The sequence below is a fragment of the Neodiprion pinetum genome, chromosome 3 (genome assembly GCF_021155775.2).
Source record: "Neodiprion pinetum isolate iyNeoPine1 chromosome 3, iyNeoPine1.2, whole genome shotgun sequence".
NCBI classification, from domain to species: Eukaryota; Metazoa; Arthropoda; class Insecta; order Hymenoptera; family Diprionidae; genus Neodiprion; species Neodiprion pinetum.
Genome location: NC_060234.1, coordinates 855,048 through 876,686, shown reverse-complemented (window position 1 = coordinate 876,686; position 21,639 = coordinate 855,048). Strand labels below are relative to the sequence as shown.

The 21,639-nt window shown below is 44.6% G+C and overlaps 3 protein-coding genes across 11 annotated transcripts; 1 reads left to right on the top strand and 2 right to left on the bottom strand.

The window, feature by feature from the left end:
* Positions 1-438: 438 nt before the first annotated feature.
* On the bottom strand, positions 439-2,341 carry LOC124215271 (CKLF-like MARVEL transmembrane domain-containing protein 4). Of its 2 annotated transcripts, none has more exons than XM_046618446.1 (5): positions 2,144-2,341; positions 1,624-1,787; positions 1,341-1,514; positions 1,110-1,208; positions 439-1,018 (listed from the first exon to the last, which is right to left on the bottom strand). In XM_046618446.1, the coding sequence occupies exons 2-5, from the start codon at positions 1,756-1,758 to the stop codon at positions 881-883; spliced, it is 546 nt and encodes a 181-aa protein (XP_046474402.1). In that variant the 5' UTR covers positions 1,759-1,787; positions 2,144-2,341; the 3' UTR covers positions 439-880. The 2 variants fall into 2 exon arrangements, with proteins under 2 accessions (XP_046474402.1, XP_046474403.1); XM_046618447.2 differs by lacking the exon at positions 2,144-2,341 and adding an exon at positions 2,026-2,047.
* Positions 2,342-3,053: 712 nt separating this feature from the next.
* On the top strand, positions 3,054-20,180 carry LUBEL (Linear Ubiquitin E3 ligase). 7 transcript variants are annotated; one of them, XM_046618412.2, is made up of 21 exons: positions 3,054-3,341; positions 4,362-4,448; positions 5,249-5,716; positions 6,836-7,039; positions 7,113-7,337; positions 7,823-8,292; positions 8,362-9,200; positions 9,685-10,028; positions 10,108-10,209; positions 10,333-10,491; positions 10,933-11,289; positions 11,366-11,549; positions 11,631-16,774; positions 17,375-17,572; positions 17,639-17,917; positions 17,976-18,065; positions 18,128-18,284; positions 18,365-18,695; positions 19,294-19,488; positions 19,588-19,756; positions 19,969-20,180. In XM_046618412.2, exons 1-21 carry the CDS (start codon positions 3,336-3,338, stop codon positions 19,996-19,998), a joined length of 10,038 nt encoding a protein of 3,345 aa, XP_046474368.1. In that variant the 5' UTR covers positions 3,054-3,335; the 3' UTR covers positions 19,999-20,180. The 7 variants fall into 7 exon arrangements, with proteins under 7 accessions (XP_046474368.1, XP_046474367.1, XP_046474371.1 ...); XM_046618411.2 differs by having other exon boundaries at positions 10,318-10,491; XM_046618414.2 differs by having other exon boundaries at positions 3,055-3,341; positions 10,318-10,491; positions 19,363-19,488.
* LOC124215270 (uncharacterized) lies at positions 20,171-21,618 on the bottom strand. Of its 2 annotated transcripts, none has more exons than XM_046618445.2 (2): positions 21,050-21,618; positions 20,171-20,879 (listed from the first exon to the last, which is right to left on the bottom strand). In XM_046618445.2, the coding sequence occupies exons 1-2, from the start codon at positions 21,136-21,138 to the stop codon at positions 20,333-20,335; spliced, it is 636 nt and encodes a 211-aa protein (XP_046474401.1). In that variant the 5' UTR covers positions 21,139-21,618; the 3' UTR covers positions 20,171-20,332. The 2 variants fall into 2 exon arrangements, with proteins under 2 accessions (XP_046474401.1, XP_046474400.1); XM_046618444.2 differs by having other exon boundaries at positions 20,171-20,891; positions 21,050-21,604.
* Positions 21,619-21,639: the final 21 nt, after the last annotated feature.

Sequence of the window (21,639 nt, the reverse complement as noted above, 5' to 3'; positions counted from 1 at the left end):
ATCACACGCAACTCAGGTTACATTCGATTGACAAGCGTACGCACTTGTCCTCTGACAAATTCCTCGTTACGATTTGCCCAGGTTTTGATGTTTTTGGAATACCCACTTTGGGAATATGAACTTCAAAACGCGTGGAGCCCAAGCATGCGTGTTAGATTTACGGGTAAATTTGCGGCCTGGATCAGTATCTCCGTCTGTGGCTAATCCCTTCGGATAATAATTTATTGTCTCAACCTTCAGAGGACGGGGATTTGGGATTCTTTGTCTCCTTCAGAAAATGCATAAAAAAGGTATCTAATATGTTGAAACTATCACGGGTAAAGTGTCGATCATGCGTCGCCACCGTACAGGTGTTTTCCCGTCCTCTAAAGGTTAAACCGCTGGTTAAAGGAAACGGGTAACAGAAGGTATGTACTTAAGATGAACGATTTCAACAAGTTTGATAAATTATTGTTTATTTTTAAATCGTTAGTCGTCTTACAAAAATATCATTGTGTGGTGTATGATTAGATTAAGCAAAATGTACAACAAACAACAAGGTCTGATAATCAGATCTACGAATATAGGTAACAAGCCTGACAATATGAAATGTATCGAAAAATATGTTATTTCATTGTTTTAAATGGTATCTTCGCAAATGTTAACGTATATAAATTTGTCAGTATAAAATACGGTATATCAAGCGCATACGAAGAACACGTGTAATTGTACCTTATCAACAGCTTTGAAATTACTTTGTAAGTACAGTGTCAAACCTTCGCAGGTACGTGGGTAATAGCATGATTGAGTTTTATCGTCTGACCAATCGATTAACCAAATGACTGAACAAACTTGTGCAGGTTATAAGCGTTGAAGTAGCATTCTGCCACCTGCTATAGAGTTAATAGGCAGGGCTGGTTACCGATGATACTGTTTTACTAGCTTGACGCTCGCCCTGTGCAATCTCCCCTCTCTTAATGCGCATATATTTCAGGTACGCGTCTATCCCGAAGGCAATCATTGCGCCGAATCCAAAAAACTGTAAAAGTATCAAGTTGTTAAACTAAATTCATTATCGGGGAATGCAGTGTATAGATATATGATAATTAGATTTTTAGCGGTATACGTACTGTAGCGAAACCAAGTGCGCCATCGTACGAAACACAGGTGACGATCACTACTGCAGCCACAAAGTTGCACACACACCAAATAATACAGAAGACCAGCTCCTGCGAATAGTAATTATTATTTCGCTTAAGAATCAATCGACTGAGATTTGAATTATTTCGAATTACGAACTGACAATCAATGTGGAAATAAAGCAATTGTCAAATACTAGCTACGTCAATTTTTCAACTTACTATTTTTAGCCACGGTATTTTGTGGAGCTTTTCGATAACGTGGAATAGGTAGAAGATAAATATGATAGCGGTATACCAAAATCCACCCATGGCAACTGTGTTGAACCATTGACCTTGGCTTTTGTAGGCAAACAGCGTAGTTGTCACACAAATGAAACCGAGGAGACTGAAAAGCTGATGAGAAAACAAGTCCAATTAATAAAGAAGAAGGGGCTATAATTTATTTCACAATTTTTTGCGATAAGACAAGAGACGTGAGAATGCTTAACATTTGTTACCGTACCATTTGTGCAATTCTCAATATACTCGGCAAAGTCAGAATCAATGAACGATCAAACCTGATCGTAGGGTTGACCGTGGTAGTTCCGACTGTGACCATTGTAGTGGTCGTATGCTGACCTGGAAATCCCTGCTGCATTTTGTTGATTGTTTCACTGGTACACAGGTCTGAAATCGTACAAGTACGGGGCAATAGTTACTTTAAACTCGGTCTTGTGGTTTACTTATCAGGATGTAGTGAACGCTGTGCTTATTTCTTAACAAGTTTTCGTAAGCAAGAAAGGTGAAAATAATTTTACATGCTATGAAGGGTAAAATATTTTACTCGCATGTCCTTATAACTTTGCCATAATATCGAGCAGCATTGTGACATAGTTTAAGCTCATCGATGTAAAAATTAGCCTACCTGTTGACGACTGAACGTTATTGTCGTCGATGACGGTAGTCGTGTTATATTGCAAAGTGAGGAGAAAGAGAGAGTGAGAGAAAAAGAGGGGAAAAAGGGAACGCAAGAAAGCGCTTACCAAGTTCTCAAATCGGCGATTACGAACCGCGTCTTGACTATCGATCAACCTGGAACGCTGTGTGTTTTTTATAATTAATATAAACCGATCGTTCTACCGCGCTCACGTCACTCAATGAAAACTTTAAGACTGAATTCTTAGCAGGAGGCGTCTACTGGAGGCGTCACTCACTATCGCTTGCCGTCGCTTTGGCGCACCGAGTAACCATATTAAATTGCAGAGAACCCATCGCTGGATAATATTCAAGAAATAAGATATCTCTGACTTACTGTCCGTCGGTAATTTGTCGACATAATTCGCCATGTTTGACGGTAAGCAAAGATCACGGTGGTCTGGTTTTCAGTCGGTAACCCTAAATTCATCATCACTTTCTAAAACGTGTGTTGAAGAAGGAAAAAAAACCGAAACTCATCAAGCTAATTTAATTAATTGCAGCTAAATGGCGGTATCTACCGTGACGGAGAAGAGCGAAATTTGAAACGATTCAAATCTCGATCATTAGACGAAATCCTCGAAGAACTTTGTTGCTAAAAGTTACTTGTCATTGTACGCGAAATCATTAATTTGCCACTGTGATGCGGAGTCATATTTTCAGTGCACAAATATTAAACGTATCCGATACAAGAGGAAAATTCTTTTAAGATTCCTACGCATCTAGAATCCGAAAGATTACGGCGCGCATATGTATTATTATCATTTATTGATATTGAAAGGAAGTCTAATGGCGGGCGATATGCATATGCGCGAATTAGTTTGAAAGTCGCGTTACGAAATCCCGAATAGACGCAGCGGTATCCGAGGGAACAGGATGGGGGTAGAGAAGATGCGATAAATTTACGCGTTCGCGGAGACTAGATGGAAACTATGGGCAGCGATCCAATCCCGAGGGATAAAAATAGTCCGGGCGAGCGTCGCCGCTGGTGCGAAAGATACTAAGAGACCCCCGAGTGTGCAGAGACTGCGGATGGCGACGGGATAGGACTCAGTCTTCGCCGGCCGGGCCCGCTAGGTATTATTCGGTGGACAGTGGTCAGTGCGAAATAGAAAGAGAGAAAAGTGAATTAAAGAACCGAAGGAGCAAGCGAGACTGAACGGAAACATCGGCCTAAGAGGAGCAGATTTCAGTGCGTGCGTGCGTGGTTGCGTGCGTGCGGGCGTTGATGAGGGACAGTGATTCGTGAAAGTTTCATAAATGAGTGTAAGTTGCAATTGATTCCTCCGATGGATACAGACTTAGATTACATACATAAATGTGAAGAAAAGCTGGTTACAAGATCACTCGCAGCTCCTGGGTGCTTCTCTCACGAAAGTCTGTGAAAGATCTATAAGCAGTTTAAAAATAACTCATAAATGGTCGGAATGGTAAAAATTGGGTCGCATCGCCGATAGACAAAACGGGAATTTATAGATACGAGCACGCAGAATTCTAAAATTCGCATTGGGAGCAACGGAAGAAAGGTGGTAATGGCTTCAAAATCGTATGTCGGTACGAGGTGTGTGGATTCCGATGATCGCAAATGCGGTATCCGAGTTTACGCATATATTCTAGAAATAGAATACATCTGTAGAGAAAACGTTGAGATTACCAACATCGGCCAATCCAAAGCGAGGTCATGAAAATATAGTGAAATATTTTCGGCTCCTCGTCTAACATGCGATCGTTTAATAAATCGCGAACATCCATTTCGCGTAAACCTTATACCCTCCCCTTTTTGCTTCTCGGCACGGCGGTTCTCTTTCTGGCACGTCGACGAAACGAATTATCCAAATAAACTAAAACGAATTTACAAATTCGTCATTTTCATGATTTCTAGTCTAGCAATAAACCCGATCGCACGAGTTTTCTTTCTATCGATTCCCGCAGGATTTCCCAGTGCGAATTCTGGTGAATTCGGATTATACAAATGTTTCAATGAATTGCCGAAATTGTCGTATGTAACAATTAAAAACAACTCGCGGAAGTATTCTCGCTCGATGATCGCATATAACACACGAAACAGCGCTTGGCCTGAATAGAGGGACTACAGCGGATCTATTTCCGTACCATCATCACACTCGAGTATAGAAAACGGTGCAAGTTCTGTCACTCTACAGGCCGGGGGGCCATTTTTTGGAACTTCCATCCGAACCGCTCTCCAAATCGAATCCTGCACAATACTAATATTTTCACCAAAGCGTACAAACACTCTTCTAACGTTCCTCGTTATTTTTTTTCCAGAACTCTGGAGCTCAACGATGGGAGCCCATGGCCATCTCCAACCCCTCGACTCGAATGCGCGCCGCTCGTTCCATGCCGCATTGGGTGGTAAGTTAAACAGTGCTGGGTTCATTCCCCCTGCGTAATTAGAACAGGAGCAAAATTCCGTCGAGAATAAACACGACTTTGTCGGGTAGATCCGTGAAACTCTAGGTGTTAATTATCCGCGAAATTTCGCGCGGTGTAACTTGATCATTGGGAAAACCCTCATCAGAGCCTTGATGATAGAGTTTCTGATCAAGAATTCTCGAAGCGAAAATTCTCGGGCAATCTGGCCTCACTCGAGACGAGAAAAAAGCGTCGCAGAATCGCGTCTTGATTGTATATAACTGTAGATTCTGTATCTAACAATAAGTTCAACTTAAAGATTGGTTTTGTGAAGACACTTGAGGTACCTACTATTTGTTTAATCAAAAGACTGTGTGATTAAAATTTTTTACTTACCTCAGAAAGGAAACCAAGATACATATTCAAAATACCTAATTTTTAATAAAAAGACAAATTAACAGTTGTATAAGAAGACACTCAAAGTTTAATTTAGTTAGTTTTATTAGAAAAATGCGTAAGTAATTAAAATTTGAACTACAACAAGACAAACAAGTACATAATAAATGTTGATGATTGTTAAAAATCTTGATTTCATTTTGCATTTAATTAAAAATTTATAATTTTTTTTTTTTTTTCAAGTTCTAGAAAATTCTTCGAATCTCGGAATTCCTAGTCGACAATTGTCCAGTTTCGAGTGAAAAAATAAGTCGGTAAATCGGAGCCCCTACTCGATGAGTACATTCCTCCGCAACCAGAGGAGCACGCTCCCAAGCAAATATTCGGTCATTTTAAACTTTCAGACCCAGCAGCAGCAGCAGCAGCAACAACGGCAACAACGCCCCTCAGACTGGCCACGACGTCCACCGTCGCCGCCGCGAAGTCCTCCTCCATCTTTGACGGGGGACTGCGGGGATCCGGATTACGAGGTGATAGAGTTTCCTCCACGACAGCAACAGCAGCAGCAGCAGCAACAGCAACAGCAGGGGGACAATCGACGGGGGCTGAACGGGAAGCTGGATCCCCAGAGGGGGGTTAAATGCGCGTTGTGTGGATCGGAGAACGTTTTCGCGCGATGCGAGGAGTGCAGGGAGAACTACTGCGAGACCTGCGACGACATGAACCACAAGCACCCTAAGCGACGAGGTCACGTGAGGAGACGACTGGTTACCAGCAAGACGAACGTCAGCCGTCCACCCCTGCCACCGAAGGGTGAAAACCCGGCAACGCCGCCGGTTCCGCCGCCGAGAAGAAACCGCAAAACAACTCAGGTAGGCTGCGTTCTGGCCTAGAGAAAGAACGCTTTCGGTCCAAGGGTGACGTAGTGAACCCGCGACGGTTGTTCAACCCTTTGTTCCGGTTCTTTCTCCTTCCTCTCCATTTTTTAATCCGCTGGCCAGTTAGATGCCTGTTGACGCTTTTTTCGTTTTAGACCCGTGAACGTGTGCATAAGATAATTTCTAATAGGTCAGCTGATATATACTGCGGCAGGTATTTTCTATCCTGTTCAATATTCAGGACAGTTATATGGTTAGTACCATTATACTATACTATCCTCCCTGAACGAACCATCCTGCTACACCGACGCCACGGATTTTCGCTATGATAGTCTATGTAGTTTACGCACTGCAGCTGCTATTAATCGTCTTGCATCTTCTTCACCTATAATTATTATTGTTAAATATTTATTTAAACAAAAAAAAAAAAAGAAACCCATCCGACCATGCAAATTATTTAATTGTACATACATATTTATTATTTATATATATACTATATATACTACATTTTTGTTATTAATACAATACGTTGTTACAAAAGTAATCATTGCCGTATTCACTGAACCCGCTTCACTGTGTGAAAACTTTCGTTTTTTTCCTCACACACACACGCACACGCGCGCTCGTACGTGCGTAATACTAGAAAATCGTCACAATCATTAGACCCTTCTGTAACGCGTTTCTTATCTAATCGCATTATACAACGATATTATAAATGTATATTTATCGTACAATTTCATCAGCAGTTAGTGAATACGGTTTGCAAATTTTCTGCCTTACAGAGATTACATGCTTTTGTCTTTTTTTTTTTTTTTTTTTGTTACTTTAAATTTTCTTTACTTCCAGCGAGTGCTGCGCACACGTTTCTTTTTTTTTTCATTTTCTCCCCAGTGTCCCGCTTTCTCTGCGTACAATTCAGAAAACTTAAGCGAGCCATTAACGGAACACGGTCCGGGAATCTGGCACATAGAGCACACATCCGCAGTTCCCAATTCCAGCCGCCCGTCGCAGGATCACCGATCGATTCGGATCCACTTTAAGCCTGGGGAAAAGCAGCGACAAATATCGTTTATCGACTTTGATGGTTTGCTTTCGACGTTTTTTCACGTGTAGGGTAAAGCGAGCTTAAAGCAGGGATCCCCCGAGTTATCGCTGACCAATTTCCGCCGGGGAAGCGCTGGTACCCAGGGACAATCAAACTCCACACGGCCGCTTCCGGCCACCCCTGAAACCCAGATGCGAAACGCACAATCGACCCAATCCTTGGCCGCCGGGATCGTCGACGGAACTGCCGCTGACAAAATGTCGACGCTTCAGGTATAACAACATCCACGTGTATTTCCAATCGAAAGAACGAGCTCACTCACAGCAGGCCTTCGATACCTCTCAGGAACGCTACAGACGCTACCAGGAGGCGATGAAAGCGCAAGACGCGAGCAGACGAAGACACAACCAGACGGAAAGCTCGATGTCGTCGAGACCGTCGAGCATCGGAAGTCCCCGTCCACTGGTGGCTCCGTCTCCACCGCCCCCGCCTCCCCCGAGAGGAATGATGCAATCGACCAGCGTCTGCGATCTCTCAGCGCCGCAGATGTGGGCTGGAGGGATGCAGCAGGTGGGTGACGATCAACGCTTTCGGACACGTTGGGACGCTCGACGTCCCACCTTTGTTTTTTGCAGCTTTTTATTCGTCAAACTACTTTTCGTGCTAACAACTGCCGAGTTTTATGGTTCTACATGCTCCCTGAAATATTACTAAGGCTAAAAAAAATTGAAAACTTTATTTATTTATTCATTGCAACAGTAGTACATGTAAAGAAATGATCGAAATTCATACTTTACCACGAAAAAAAGCCTTCGCTGCTAATCTACCATAAAGAAAATTCGAATGCCAATTTTTACACAAACTCAATACTCACCAAAATCTTTTTCTCGTCGGTTTTGTTGGAAAATAAAAAAAAAAAAAAACAACATAACAATTTACGTACTAGATCGAAACTGATAATCAGCTACTCGCACGTAAGGAAAAATGTACGCATGAAAGGGTTAAGTGGTTTTGAACGCCTCCGGACCGCCCGCAAACACGATTTCACTCCGCAGGCTCAGTCGATGGCGCATCTCGGGCTGGGAAGGATGCCGATGATGTGGTATCCGCCCGGGACGCCCTGGGACGGTTCCTTGGGGGGCTCGACGCTGAGCCTCCACCATCCCTCGATGTGGGGCTACCCGCCGATGGGTTACCACCCTTCGCAGATGCTGCCCCCTCAGTACCCGGGCACCTTGTCCAGAGCGCACAGCCCAGCCAGGAGTCTGAAGTCTTCGAGGAGGTCGAGGGCCGCGTCACCGTCGCCTAGTCTCAAGTCCAGAAAGTCACTCGCTTCGAGGTCCAGGTCGCGCAGGTCGCCGGGATCACCGTCTGACGCAAGCTCCGAAAACTCGGAGGAATCAGACTTCGACGACCGGATGTCGAGGGGGTCGAGAAGCGTTAGAAGAAGCAGCGTCACGCGCAGCAGACAGCGGCTTCATCACGATGACGAGGTCAGGACTCTGCCCTCCAGGAACCGCCAGAGGTGAATATCTAGTCCGTCTTGTGCTGGTCGTCCATTTACGCGATGATTATTTGCTCTGTTTTTCTTCAGCAAATGGCGCTCCGAGGATAGGATCCACGGTATCGACGATCGCCGATCGTCGGACGTGGTAATGGATGACGAGCGGAGGAATTCAAAGGTGGACCAGGGCCAACGGGTGAACAATGGTACCGGGCTTAGGACGAGGCAGCAGACGAGCACCGACGAGGAGAACTTCGATAGACGATCAGGGTTCAGCCGAGGGCGGCACAGAGTGACCAGTTCGTCGGACGACTACTTGGAGCGTGGAGATAGATCCTCGATTCCGAAGAGCGTGCGGAGGGACAACGAGAACAGAGCGTCACTCTCGAGGAGGAACACGGTGAACTCGGAATCCGATGACATGGAAAGGTCTCGCGGACGACGAACCGACGTCAGGAGGTCGTCTTTCGATTCGGACAGTCTCGAGGCAAAAACGAGTCCTAGAACTCCGGACAAGTATCGCGAGCCGTCGTGGGAAAGGAAGATGCAGAAACAAGCCCGGGATGCCGAGACGCCGGGTGCAGGACTGCAGCGATTCGAACCGGTCAAGGACGAAGCGAAACGGGATGTTGAAACTTTGCCAGAGGAACCGGCCCCGCCAAGTCAGAAGATGGACTCGAGGTCGCCTGCGAACACCCTCAATGAGGAATGGTCCTGCGAACACTGTACGTTCATAAACGAGGCGAAGGAAAGGGTCTGCGTCGTTTGCTACAAGACGAAATCAAGCGCTCTGCCCCCGACTCCGACCCCCGAGGTGACGCACGCTTCGAATCCGAGCATCGCGAGCTCGAATATTGAGAAGAAGATGAGCACGCTGAAAATTTCGAACAGCGAAGAGAGTGGGGACAGTGGATCAACCAAGAACAAAGGTAGAATGCGAAGAAAGATCAGTTTCTCGTTCGGGACGAAGTTGTCGAAGTAATTACGACGCTACCTTGATGAACAGTCTTTAATTGCTACTGATTTTTTTACTTGGAAAATGATTTTTTCACTACCCCTCAAGTGTTTCATTCTCATTTTCACTCTCGATACTCCTTCTTTTTTCCCATCATCATCGTCATCATCATCAACTGTAATCTTGAATGAATAATAAAGAACACTTTACAAAATTCACTCTTACCACATGAAACCACTCGACAAACCAAATGCATAGTCGTATTTGAAACGCGACTCGACGATACACACGCACTCTCAATTAATCCAGCTAACTGCCCACGTTCCAAAGCCCCTTTATTATTCATTCAAGGTGACCGAGACCAATGTCGATCGACTCTTCAGGCACGATTGTGCATTTGGCTAGTCACGCGTCAATCATTCTTCTTCTTCTTTTTTTTTTCTCTCTCAACCTTCCAGAAGAGAATACCGTCAATCATTCGGTAACTTCAGTCGTTGCGGAAAAACCGCAACCGGTTCAATCGACCGAAATTCCCGTTCCCCGAAAAACAGGCACTTCGACATCGACCGCTACTTCGCCGATGGGCTCGCCTGAGACCTCGAAGACACTCGTATCTGTCGCTGCAACTGGTCCCGAAAAACATACCATGTCGACTTCAACGTCGCCCCCACCTTCGCCGGAGGTGAAAAAAAAATTAACCACCGCAGAACCGGCGACACAGAAGAAGACAAACGAAATGGAGACTGTTTCTGGTCTAGTCACAAAAGGAACTTCCCCACCGCCGCAAAGTATTTCTACCCAGGTGAAGATTGATAATAATTAACAAATAATGGAGTTGCAGTTTTCTTTCTTAATGCCAACTTCCGATGTCGGTGTTCCAGACCTACGACGTCCTCCCGGCGAGAAACAACGGGAATCTTAGAAGATCTGCTTCGGTGATGGCACCCAAGGGATCCATCTATTGCCAGGACAGCGATTCCGAGGTATCGCGCAATGTAGCAAGAAACTCATGCCTCGCTGTCTCTCCCTCAGCAAGGAATGAGTTTCAATCGCCAAATTTTTTTTTATCTACCTCAGCGAACGAGCACCAGGAGTTTGTGTTTCAGGAGGGCATCAGCTACGCGAACAGTCCAGACTTGTATCCTCCACGTTCTGCACAGCTGCACCAGCAGTGGGTTGGGCATTCTAAATCGGGCAATGCAGGGAGGGACTGGACGAGAAGAAACTCGATCGACTCCTCGACGCAGCGTTACTATCATTCTAGGGTAGGCTACCGAAAGGCTACGAAAGAAACTGATCCTGTGGCAGTCCCTAGCAGCAGTCCGCTTGTGGCCCTAAGAAACCCTCCGTCAGCTTACGTTGTTGCGCATATAATACTGTAATAATTTCGTTGATGATTAACTAACTGTTGAACAATAATATCTCGCGTTCCGTGGCTTCGGTGCGAATGCAGGCAGGTGTAAAAACTTTATTACAACTACAGCCAAAGACACACGACAAAATGTCGTGACGCCTACTACTAATTTCCTGTTCCTTGGTAAACCCTAACGATCCGCTCTTCTCTATTCCTCGATTATTAGTGCGTTCCGTGCATTGTGGGAAAACGTTCTAACATTGATGTTCTAAAATTTGTTAATTCACTATAAACTCACATTTCCAATCACGATTTACCAATGAACATCATTCTTTGTTTTTGTCTCGATTAGGAACCAAGTCAGTCCAGGTACGGTGACGTCGTTGGCGCCGCTCAAGTCTCGACACTGACCCGTCAGGGTTTGGAGCTTGTCGATCTGCTCCGGGAGGCTGAGCGTCAGGGTTATTCAACCGACGATCTCCAGGTAGCTTTGGCCCAGGGCGCCACTAATCCGATAGAATGGCTTCGAGCCCAGTGGCCGCACCTGATAGAGACGGTTCAGGTCCTCGTCGCTACCCAGGGCAATGAACGGAAGGAAAACAATAACGTCGGTATTATTTCCATGCACGAAGCTAAAGAGGCACTCAGATCAGCCAAAGGAGAAGTTTGGACGGCTGTTACCGCCGCGGTGCAGCGAAGGCAGCGAAAGGTGTTGTAAATATTTCTATATCTCACCCGTGAAGAAAATTGAGCGTGGATTCTAACGAATCTGCTTTCTTCCAAAGTGTGCGGAAATCATGGCCAAAGGCACATTCTCGATGGCAGAGGTGGTCAAAGCACTGAACAACAACGCCGGTAACGAAGAGGCAACGCTTTTGGAACTGCAAAAAAATCAGCTCAAGCCATTTTTGATGAGAATTTGGGGTCCACCCGTCGGAGTGGAGAACGAGGACGCTGCACCGATCGAAGGTTCGTCTTAAGGCTTGGACTTGGGGCTTTGAAGGTGTTACATTGACAAGGCTGGGAATTTTTTGTGACACTTGATTTCAGATGCAGCGGGGGCAATCGCGGGTGTGTTAACGAGGGTATCTGAACAGGGTCAAGATGAGTTAGAAGCGGATGCGTTGAAACAGGTAACGTCTCCAATGGTAGAGAATTTCGTCGCGTTGCAGGCAGACTTTCAGCATCAATTGGCAGCGCTTAGACAATTGACGGACGATTGGCAAGTGGGCGGATCGGGGGACGCATCGGATACCGTTACCCAAATAATAAGTAATAAAGTCGATCTATTCAGCAGTTTTGACAGCGTCGCTAGCGCTGCTCTTAATCTAGACGAGAGAATGGTACCGCGAGCGGTTCACGATGTTGATTTAAACGACAAACCCGATGCGATGACCACTGTCAAAACTCAGCAAAGACAAAACGTCGCATCCTCAGAATACGACCATGATCAATCGATTGGCAATTTACCACAGTTTAATCAAAAGTTGGAAGTCCCGACTGCTACTCAAACTCCGGATCCACCAGAAGAACCTCAGCCGCTGAAATTATATGAGACGATCGAAGGCAGTCATCAACCAACACTCGAACCAATCTCAGACTCGATTAATGATCAGAAAAGTAGCCCGCCTACACTGAACGAAGCAAATATAAGCGTGACAGATCAATTGGTATCAATTCCTAGTTTGACCGCGAAAAAATTGTCGAGTATTCTTAAGCCTGACGACCATCTCAACACAGGAATTCATACGGAAGAAGCGATTGTGCTTGAAGAAACTTTGATTGAACAGCCGGTTGCGGAAGTGAAGCATTTTATGAATGCAGAACCGGCAAAGGTAACTTCCGACGAACAACCTGCGAAGTTGGTTGAACTAACCGATGAAAAAAGCCCTGAAAAAATCCCTGAGATATCATCCGAAGAATCTGATCCTCCTCAAACCGTAAAGCCAGGGGCTTCCTTACAGTCAGTAGCTGTAGAACAGTTGCTTACAGCAGTGAAGTCACTTCCGGAACAGCTAATTGGCCCCTTGGCAGCAGCGCTTAATATGTTGTCTCCTAAACGAAGTGCAGAAATTTCTTCGAATGAACCTGACAAGCAAGAAAATGACAGCGGGTCACCGAACTTTGCGAATTCGAACTCCGAATCGATGGTGAAGTTAGAAAGCATTGCCGAATCCTTGATAAACGATCATCCGATTACGTCAATTACAAATCCGAGTTCTATATCAACATCAGTGGTAACAGAATCTTTAAATAAATTAGAAAGTGACAATAATCATTCTTCTGTTACTCAAAGTGATCAGATGGCTGTGGCAACTGTTTCTAACGAGAATGAACCAACGTTATTATCCCCGAGAGGCGAGGATAAAGATGAACCTGTCGAAGAAACGAAAGTTTCTAACGCGAATTTGAATCTGAGTAAAATCACAGTCAAAGAGAACCCCGCAGGTACAAAACTTAAGGATAACGGTATATCAACTTTAGTCGTAACAGAATCCTTAAATAAATTAGAAGGCAACAAGAATGATTCTTCTGTTACTCGAAATAGTGATCAGAATATTAGAGAGGCTGTGGCAACTGTTTCCAACGAGGATGAAGCAATGTTATCATCCCCGAGAGGCGGGGATGAAGACGAAGCTGTCGAACGAACGAAAATTTCTAACGCTAATTTGAATCTGAGTAAAATCACAGTCAAAGAGAACCCCACCGGTACAAAGCAACCTTCAGTTCCCGAGCTCACGCAGACAGTTTCACTGGCAACGAATTCGCAAGTCCAAGAGCCAACCTCGTTAGAAGCGGATTCTTCAAATGTATTGGATAGATCAACAATCTCAGAATCGACTTCCGTTAAAGTTGAACTTCAAAATACGTCAGAAGCCACAATATCTTTCGTCGATCAACCGATTCCAACCATAGCGAACTTATCAGTTACGGATCCAGTTTTATACGAGAATGATTCTGTAACTATTCAGCAGACTTCCGCCGAGACAGAGTTCGCGGATCAAGAATCCACTTACACAGTTGAGAGTTCTCAGGACGAAGTATTACCGCGTAGCATTTGGACTTTCACCGCTGGGAATTCGTCGGAATCTGCTGCGTCAAATCTAAAACTGGAAACCAGTGATGCAATAAATTCTAGGAAAGAATTATTGCCTGCTGCTGCAGAAATTAATGTTCCAAGAGTTAAATCGGCCACCATTCAACTGATATTAGTTCAACCGAAACCAGATGTTACCGTCACTCCGATCAGCGAAACTAACGTCACCGCCGATGATGTAAACATTCCGGTGATGGAAGCTGCGCCAGTCGAAAAATCCACAGAATTTCGAGTCGATGAAAATCCTGTTTTTAATGATAAATCCGTCGGGAATCAACCACACCAACTTCAAACACAGCTTGAACAAACAGAGCCATCTGGAGATGACCCTGAAAAAGATGGGACGAATACATTGAATGAGCAGCTCGTAACGTTCAACGTCGATAAAGACCCGGTCGTCGATATAAAATCCATCCCTGATCATCCTCAGTCACTGGACATTATATCTAAGGAAGCACAATCTTCCGTTAACGAACCGAAAAACATAGTCAATAAGCAGTATACAAAGCTTGAAAATCTTGGAGACACTGTTGCAGATGCTCCACCCGTCATTAATCAATCACAATCGTTTGCAATTCAATCTGTGGAACCGCAACCTACCGATGACCCCAAAGATGTTACAAAGAATCTGGTCAACGAGGAGTCCACAGAACTTCGGTATGTTCAAGATATTGTTGTGGATGAAACTAAACTCATCATTGATCAGCCACAGTCATTCGAGACTCAAGCTACAGAGATAAAGCCTGCCAATGACACCGAAGAAATTAAAAAACATCCGGTGGCTGTCCATGAAGATTTTGGGACACTTATGTCTTCAAAGATATCCGAAATTCTCACTGCAACCGAAAGTGAACTATACGAAGGAGTTTTGCAGTCATCAGAAGTCATCGAAAATGAATTACCCTTGTCTTCCGACCCCGAGGTAGTAGTGATGCAAAAACCAACAACGAATACCTCGCAATCGCAACTAATTAAAGCTGCGACTTCTGTCGAGGTATCTGTTGAGAAATTCCCAACGGTACTACAAGACACAGTAGGTGATCATACAGCCACTGATAGTGACTCTTCATACGATTCATTCGACTCTGTTCCTGAAGCAGAACAACAGATTGAAACACCGCTCCTACTCGCCGGCCTGATTAGCGACTCCGTTAAAAATGGTCAAGGTGCCGCTGAGGCAATGATTAAAGAGGTTGGCGAAATGCAACTTGAAAAAAACGAAACTGCTGCGTTTTCGGGAATAATTGATCAGCGATCGTCAACTGTAGCTGAGGAAATCGTAGAGGATAACATTAGTAATGGTAAAATACTTCCAGCTAAACCGAAATTCGAAACGTCAGTCCAGGAGGAAGCCCTTCGAAAATCCAAGACGAATTCCAAAGTCATAACGAAACCAAGATCTAGATCCCCTGCGAAAAGGGTATCGTGCAGACGGAAATCACCCGTAAAAACTCAGAGAAGATCAACGAACATTATTCCGAAAACCAACAACGGTGTGAATTCTATGAAATTGAGTCGCACGCCGAATAGCAAGACTGCGTACAAAGCTCAAGAAACAGCTAAGGAGATATTGAAAAAGATCAGTACTAAATCCGCGTCGAAAGAGCCTCTTCCGAATGTGACAAGTCCCGCGAAAAATATTGCGTTAAATAAATTTGCGGATAGTTCAAAGCTTAAAAGTTCAGTTGCAAACGTCACCAAGAACTCGAGTGCTTCAAAGGAGGCAATTTCGCAAAGACCTGGTGTCAAAACACCTGGACCGAAAGTTAAGGAAATTCCGACAAAGTCAAAAGTTTTAAAAGAAACAAAGCTCACGTCTTCGCAGCCAGAAGCTTCACAAGTCGATGATAAAAAATCGGTGGTTGTGAAACCAGGCGACAAGAACAAAATAACCTTGACAAGGACGCCAGTGAAGTCGGAAAAATCATTGCAGAAAATCGCCGCGAATCCAGTGGCGAAATCTAAGATTACAACGACCCCTTCGAAGATACCAGTCTTTAATAGCAAACAGAATGCGGCCAAGCTGATCTCAGCTGTACTAAACAAAAAGAGAAACACAATGCCAACAACGGTCTATTCTTGTCCCAAAGTTTCCAGCACCATGCCGAGCAAAACTCCGTTCGTTAGTGAGAAAAAGACAACGAAACTCGTCCCCTCGAAACCGAGCAGCGTAGGGAGAGCGGTTAAACAAGGGGCAAATGTCCTCAGGAACACCGTTGTTCAGAATCAATCGAATGTAGAAAAGAGAGCCAAGTCCTTGCCGGAAGCTGGGAGGCTGAAGGAAGCGACACGCAAAAATCAGGAACTGATAGAGGCGACGAATTCGACCGGTATGACAGACGATGAATCGGAAGAAGAGTCGGATTCCGACGACGACGATTCGTCCAGGAAAATTGATAGATCAACGGAAACGGACGATTATTCAAGTTCCCAGGGATATTCGGAAGTTCGATTGGGAGATAACTCAACCTTTGGAGAGGATTTTTTGGAAACTGGGGAATCCGAGGGCAGCTTGGTCGGGTTGGAATCGGACCTGGAGGATGAACCCGAGGAATTAACCGACGCTGAATACATGTTGCAGAAAACTTTAGACAAGATAAACGCCGAGATTTCTGAATACGAGTCCGACGACGTTGCGGACTCAGACAACGATGCAATTAACGATTTTGAAGAAATTGCGAAAAGTAACGAGTACGTAGATGCGGTTGAGCAAAATAATGATGGAGAACTCAAAGCGGAAATAGAGACAGCAAATGCAACAGAGTCGGGGCCTGAAAAGACTGAAATTGGAGTTGCTGAAGTCTCCAATAATCCGAAAACTTCCGTGGACGGAGAACAAGACGAGAGTGTAACGAAGCCTGACGATCCTTCGGCGGTATTGAAAATAAGACGAGGAAAAAAATCGGGATCCAGCCAGAAAAGCAAGGGAAAAAAGAGGTTCTCGCTGGTGGCAAGTTTTGTTGATAAATTTGAGAAAGGAGCAAACCAGTCAGTTGAGAAAGTCGCAAATGATCATGACGTGAGAGAGGATCGTGCTGATAAAGACGACGATAAGGATACAACGAAGTTAGAAAATATTGGGACGGATGATAGAGAGGTCAGTAGACGAGTGCCAACCCCAATCTGCCAATTAGAATGGATTATTGATTTTGATCAAAGGGGGGCCAATGTCTACAAACAGCTCGGGACAAAACGAAATTCTCGTTTTTAGCTTTGGGCGATGACGCCACAGAAGAGAAATACAAATAGAGATATAAGTGATTCACATAGGATTGCGATTGAAGTTGAATTGATATTTGAACTCCGTCTTGTCTTGCAGTGCATTTAACCCTAGACATAAGCGCAAATTGGCTGAAATGGTTATTCACGGTAAGTATATAGAGAGTATGTTAATTAATAAACGAGTGACTAACACCGATCCGTCTCTAATTACTCGGTTCTCATTTCACTTGATAGATGTTTGATCCGTACGCACATCACAGTGACTCATTAATTCATTACGTCTCTCGACTCCTTCAGAGCTTGTTTCTAGACGTTGGTTCTTCGAGTTGAGTGAAAAATCATTCATTGCACCAAAGAAATAACCAAATCACCCAACGTTAACGTCGATCAAAAACCCAGATCATAAACGAGCTGGAGACCCGTTATTACATTCGCAACCCCAAATCCCGGCACATTTAGTTTCTGTTTATTTCAGAGAGTCGCCAGACGCCTCTTGGCCGAAGGACGAGCTTCGTGCTACGACGAAGCAGAGACGGCGGCGAGTCTTCTGGCCTTAAACTTCGAAGACGAAGAAGCTTTGCACGCTGCAAAAGAATGCGGCAGTGTCGAAGCAGCCCTGGCCTACCTGCAACAGGAGTGCGAGCTTTGCACCGGTCGATTCCCCATGAGCCAGGTGAACAGATCCAGGGACAATTCGAAATTCGGAGTGAAGATGTAACCGGTGATCGTTTTCTTTCAGATGGTTTCGATGCTGAAGTGCATTCACCGCTGCTGCAACGACTGTGCAAAGAATTATTTCACCATCCAGATCAGCGACCGCAGCATCACCGACGCCGTATGTCCGTTCTGCAAACAGCCGGATCTTCAGGACGCGACGGAGGACGAGGTCCTTGAGTATTTCAGCAACCTCGACATCCAGCTTAAGAACTTGCTCGACTCTCCGATCCATGAATTATTCCAGAGAAAACTTAGAGACAGGACCTTGATGCAGGATCCGAACTTCAAGTGGTGTGTCCAGGTAATTAAATGCGATTGAAAGCAAAAATCGTGTTTCTACAACGTTGTGTTTGCCCCAGTGTTCCAGCGGGTTTTACGCCAATCCAAACCAGAAACGTCTCATCTGCCCTGACTGCAGATCCGTGACCTGTGCCTCCTGCAGACGGCAGGTAAGTTCTCTTCGTCTTCGAATATAACGGTTATGTGAAGTAAATTCGCGGTGAACTTGCAGTGGGAAAAACAACACGAGGGAATCACCTGCGAGCAATTTGCCGAATGGAAGGAAGAAAACGACCCGGATAACCAGGCGGCGGGTCTGGCAAAACACTTGGCGGACAACGGTATCGACTGTCCGAAGTGCAAGTACAGATACTCGCTGTCCAGAGGAGGTGAGCATCTTCTTTTAACTTGACGGTAATTACTGCAATGTCGACGAAGAATTTCAGCCGCTAATCGCGATCTCCTCAAGGTTGCATGCACTTCACCTGCAGTCAGTGCAAGTACGAGTTCTGCTGCGGTTGCGGCAAGGTCTTCATGATGGGTGCGAAGTGCTCGGTGAGTCCCTATTGCGCTAAGCTTGGTCTGCACGCTCACCATCCAAGAAACTGCCTCTTCTACCTGAGAGACAAGGAGCCGGCTGAGCTTCAGCGACTTTTGGACGAAAACGGGGTCACCTACGACACAGAGGGACCGATTGGAGACCGGAAGTGCAAGGTGCAGTTGCAAAAAGAGACGCCGACCGGCGTCGTGGACGCAATTTGTCAGTCAGACGTGGTCAAGGGACACGCCGGACTCTGTAGGTAGGTGAAAAATTGCTGCACCGGTTCACAGGGTTCTCGGAATTTGCGGAACAGATAAAGCAGCCCGATAGAAGTGAAAGGAAGACGGGTCGTAGTTTGCACAAGGTCCATAATCTATGCCGCTAGATATCGGAACGAGCGATGGTATAGATTGAAGTTGTAATTCGATGTTAGAAAGAAATGAATGTTGTTAACTAAAATATCGCACCATATGCTGCAGCCTCGCAGTGATTGAAAAATTGAAATTTAACCCGATAAGTAATTATTTTCCATCTTCTAAGAATGCTTTTTCTCATCTCGGCTGCATTGGGATTATTTCGCAACAAGATAATCGGAAAGGTGATTCTTGCCGTTTTCATTTTTATACCAGTTTTCTTCGTTCAAAATACTTGGGACGAATTACCCCACCACTGGCGTAAGTTATCACACTTCGCAATTTTTTTTTTTTTTGTTTTTTAATTCGAAAAACCCTATTCTGACTTGTTTTGGAACAACCACGAATTTTCTCTAGGTGCACAAAGAATACATCTACGGTGCCTTGTACCTGAATTAAATAAAATTTTATTCGAAAAAATGCTAAATATCAAGGAGTAAACAGTGTGACAACTAGGACCCATCTCCCCCAAGTCCAGCTCTACGAACGCGTTTTGATCGACTCTTGGTTTAGGAACCACTACGTGGAGTACCTAGTCCGATTGATAAGGCTTAGATCGCTGGATCCGCTTCCTCTTCTGACAGAGGATGATTTGGAAACTTGTGTTCGAAGGGCGGGCGTAACCCTGCCGCCAAATTGGTACGGCAGAGAGCCGTGGATGTACAAAAAAGATCTTTTCGAGGTAATGATTACGGTAATAAACATTGCCTATTTACATGGGACACTTTTCCCCCGCAGGCAGCACTACATTGAGTACCTCGCCGGTATCATACTTAAGGCCAAGTTGGACCCCGTCGCTATCTTTGACTTGAACGATGCCAAGCAAGAGTTGCGCCGACGGGGAAAAGTACCCCCAGCCAAAACCAAGGATATGTCCGATAAGGACTATATCAACGCGTGCATACAGGTGATCATTCAATTAGGTGGAAAATTGATCTGTTTATTTGTTCAAATTTATCATAATTCTCTCTCCTTACTTGTACTACCATGAAAGAAATAACAATTTTACCTTGCTGCACGTATTGACAATGACTTCCTTATTTATCGTGACTGTAACCATTATTGTTTCGTAGTTCCCATGTTTATCTCAAGAGTTTGAAATAACATTTTTTTTTTCAGGTTGTGCAAAAAGAGATACCACTGGAGTGATAGTCGGCGAAAATTCATTTGCACTTTATACGTTACTGCACTAGCCAAGGGTCTAGTCGCGGGACGTCTACTATGTTCTACTACTATGTCTATTTATTTATTTTATCCAATGACCAATGTAACGTGCTTATACGTATAGGGGAAAGGCACGGATAAATAAATAACAAATAAGTATCGTGTCACTCCCATCTTTGATGTATTTTTAAAAATATTACCGCAGTCTATAAATGTTTAACGTTCTCAATCAACACTAATTATTTACAATACACATTGATTCTTCGGGAAGAAATTCAAACATATAAAAAATATTTAACAATTATTAATTAATCAACAGCTAGCTCAGTTCGACGATAAAATCATGCAACGAGCTTTTCTTACATGGAGTTAAATTTTTCGACATCATAGATCCTAGTTTTCTTAAAGTAGTGGCCTTAGCCTTGGCCGCGATCGGGGTTTTATCACACGCGTTAACTCCTCCCAAAATTAAACCTGCACTTTTATCCTTAGTCCTCTTTTTTCGTTTCTTACCGACTTTGGTATCGTTACCTTTCCCTTTGTCAACGGTCACTGTCGGTTTTGGCATTCCCGGTTTGGCAAAGCTAAGTTTAGTGTTTTCGGAGCAGATCGAGCACCTAATGACCGCCTTGTTCCCAGTATTCTTCAGCGCTTTCTTCAACAGCGTGTCCTTATACCTCCCCAGTTTCTTCGTCTCCGCACCCAAGGCCCTCTTCCTGATAATCTTTTTAACGGACTTTCCAGACACCGTGCCCGACTGCAATCTAACTCTGTGTTCGACTTTTGCCCAGAGCGCGCCGCAATGCGAACACATCTCTCCAGGGCCAAATATTTTGCTAGGTAATTCGATCGCGCTCGATAGCTGCCTGCAGCGCCAGCTGAAAGAATTTCACAGTTGTTAAGTTAGGTTAGGTTAGGTTGGCTTGAGGGTTCAGAACATCGCGCATAAAATTTCCAAATAAATGCACAATATGTATAAGTCGGGTGAGATCAGGTTAATTGTCGGATGAAAAACTCTTTAACCGAAAGAACTTACACGTAATAACTTTGCAGCCGCGTAACCTTAGTTCCAGAATAATCTGACAGAAACTTTACAATGTTCCACAAATGCTGAACTTTTTCCATGTTTGGCGAAAGATGTTATCTTGCTTTCCTGCCAGTGAACTTAACTGATACCATTGTTTGTCAAACTCAACTTGTATACTCTGAGCTAACTTAACCTAACTTCACAAACGATCGGGCGAACGTAGCCGCAGAAGGTCGTCGCTCTGAAATTGGGAGTCGTGATTGGCGAATCCAGTTACGAATCGCGCCTCTCAACCAATCCGATCGCCCGTTAGTGTCCTTGCGTACTACGCATTACGGTAGCGCGTCCCCGCCGTACTATAAATACCGAATTCTACTCCACTCATGATTCTGCTACAAACGATTCGATTCAATAATTTCGTTAATACGACCTCGATGCGGTTTTCCACGTTCCACGATCACGAGGCGAGAATTCACATCAGGGATAAAATTTCCGACATATTATTAATCGTTGAACGTGAATAATTCCGAGTTACGGTAAATCAAATTGGAATTTAAAAGCCCGCTGTGAACACACGCTATTTTCTTTCCTAATTTATC

What these genes read in the sequence shown, in the direction of transcription:
- LOC124215271 (XM_046618446.1), bottom strand. Translation starts at nt 1,758, where the DNA reads ATGCAGCAGGGATTTCCAGGTCAGCATACGACCACTACAATGGTCACA. An exon ending in AAATACCGTGGCTAAAAATA is followed by an intron (nt 1,209 to 1,340) that starts GTAAGTTGAAAA and finishes TACTATTCGCAG; the next exon opens with GAGCTGGTCTTCTGTATTAT. An exon ending in GCGCACTTGGTTTCGCTACA is followed by an intron (nt 1,019 to 1,109) that starts GTACGTATACCG and finishes ATACTTTTACAG; the next exon opens with TTTTTTGGATTCGGCGCAAT.
- LUBEL (XM_046618411.2), top strand. An exon ending in GTCGATTCCCCATGAGCCAG is followed by an intron (nt 17,573 to 17,638) that starts GTGAACAGATCC and finishes GTTTTCTTTCAG; the next exon opens with ATGGTTTCGATGCTGAAGTG. An exon ending in GGACACGCCGGACTCTGTAG is followed by an intron (nt 18,696 to 19,293) that starts GTAGGTGAAAAA and finishes AGGAGTAAACAG; the next exon opens with TGTGACAACTAGGACCCATC.
- LOC124215270 (XM_046618444.2), bottom strand. Translation starts at nt 21,138, where the DNA reads ATGGAAAAAGTTCAGCATTTGTGGAACATTGTAAAGTTTCTGTCAGAT. An exon ending in CGGCTGCAAAGTTATTACGT is followed by an intron (nt 20,892 to 21,049) that starts GTAAGTTCTTTC and finishes AAATTCTTTCAG; the next exon opens with CTGGCGCTGCAGGCAGCTAT.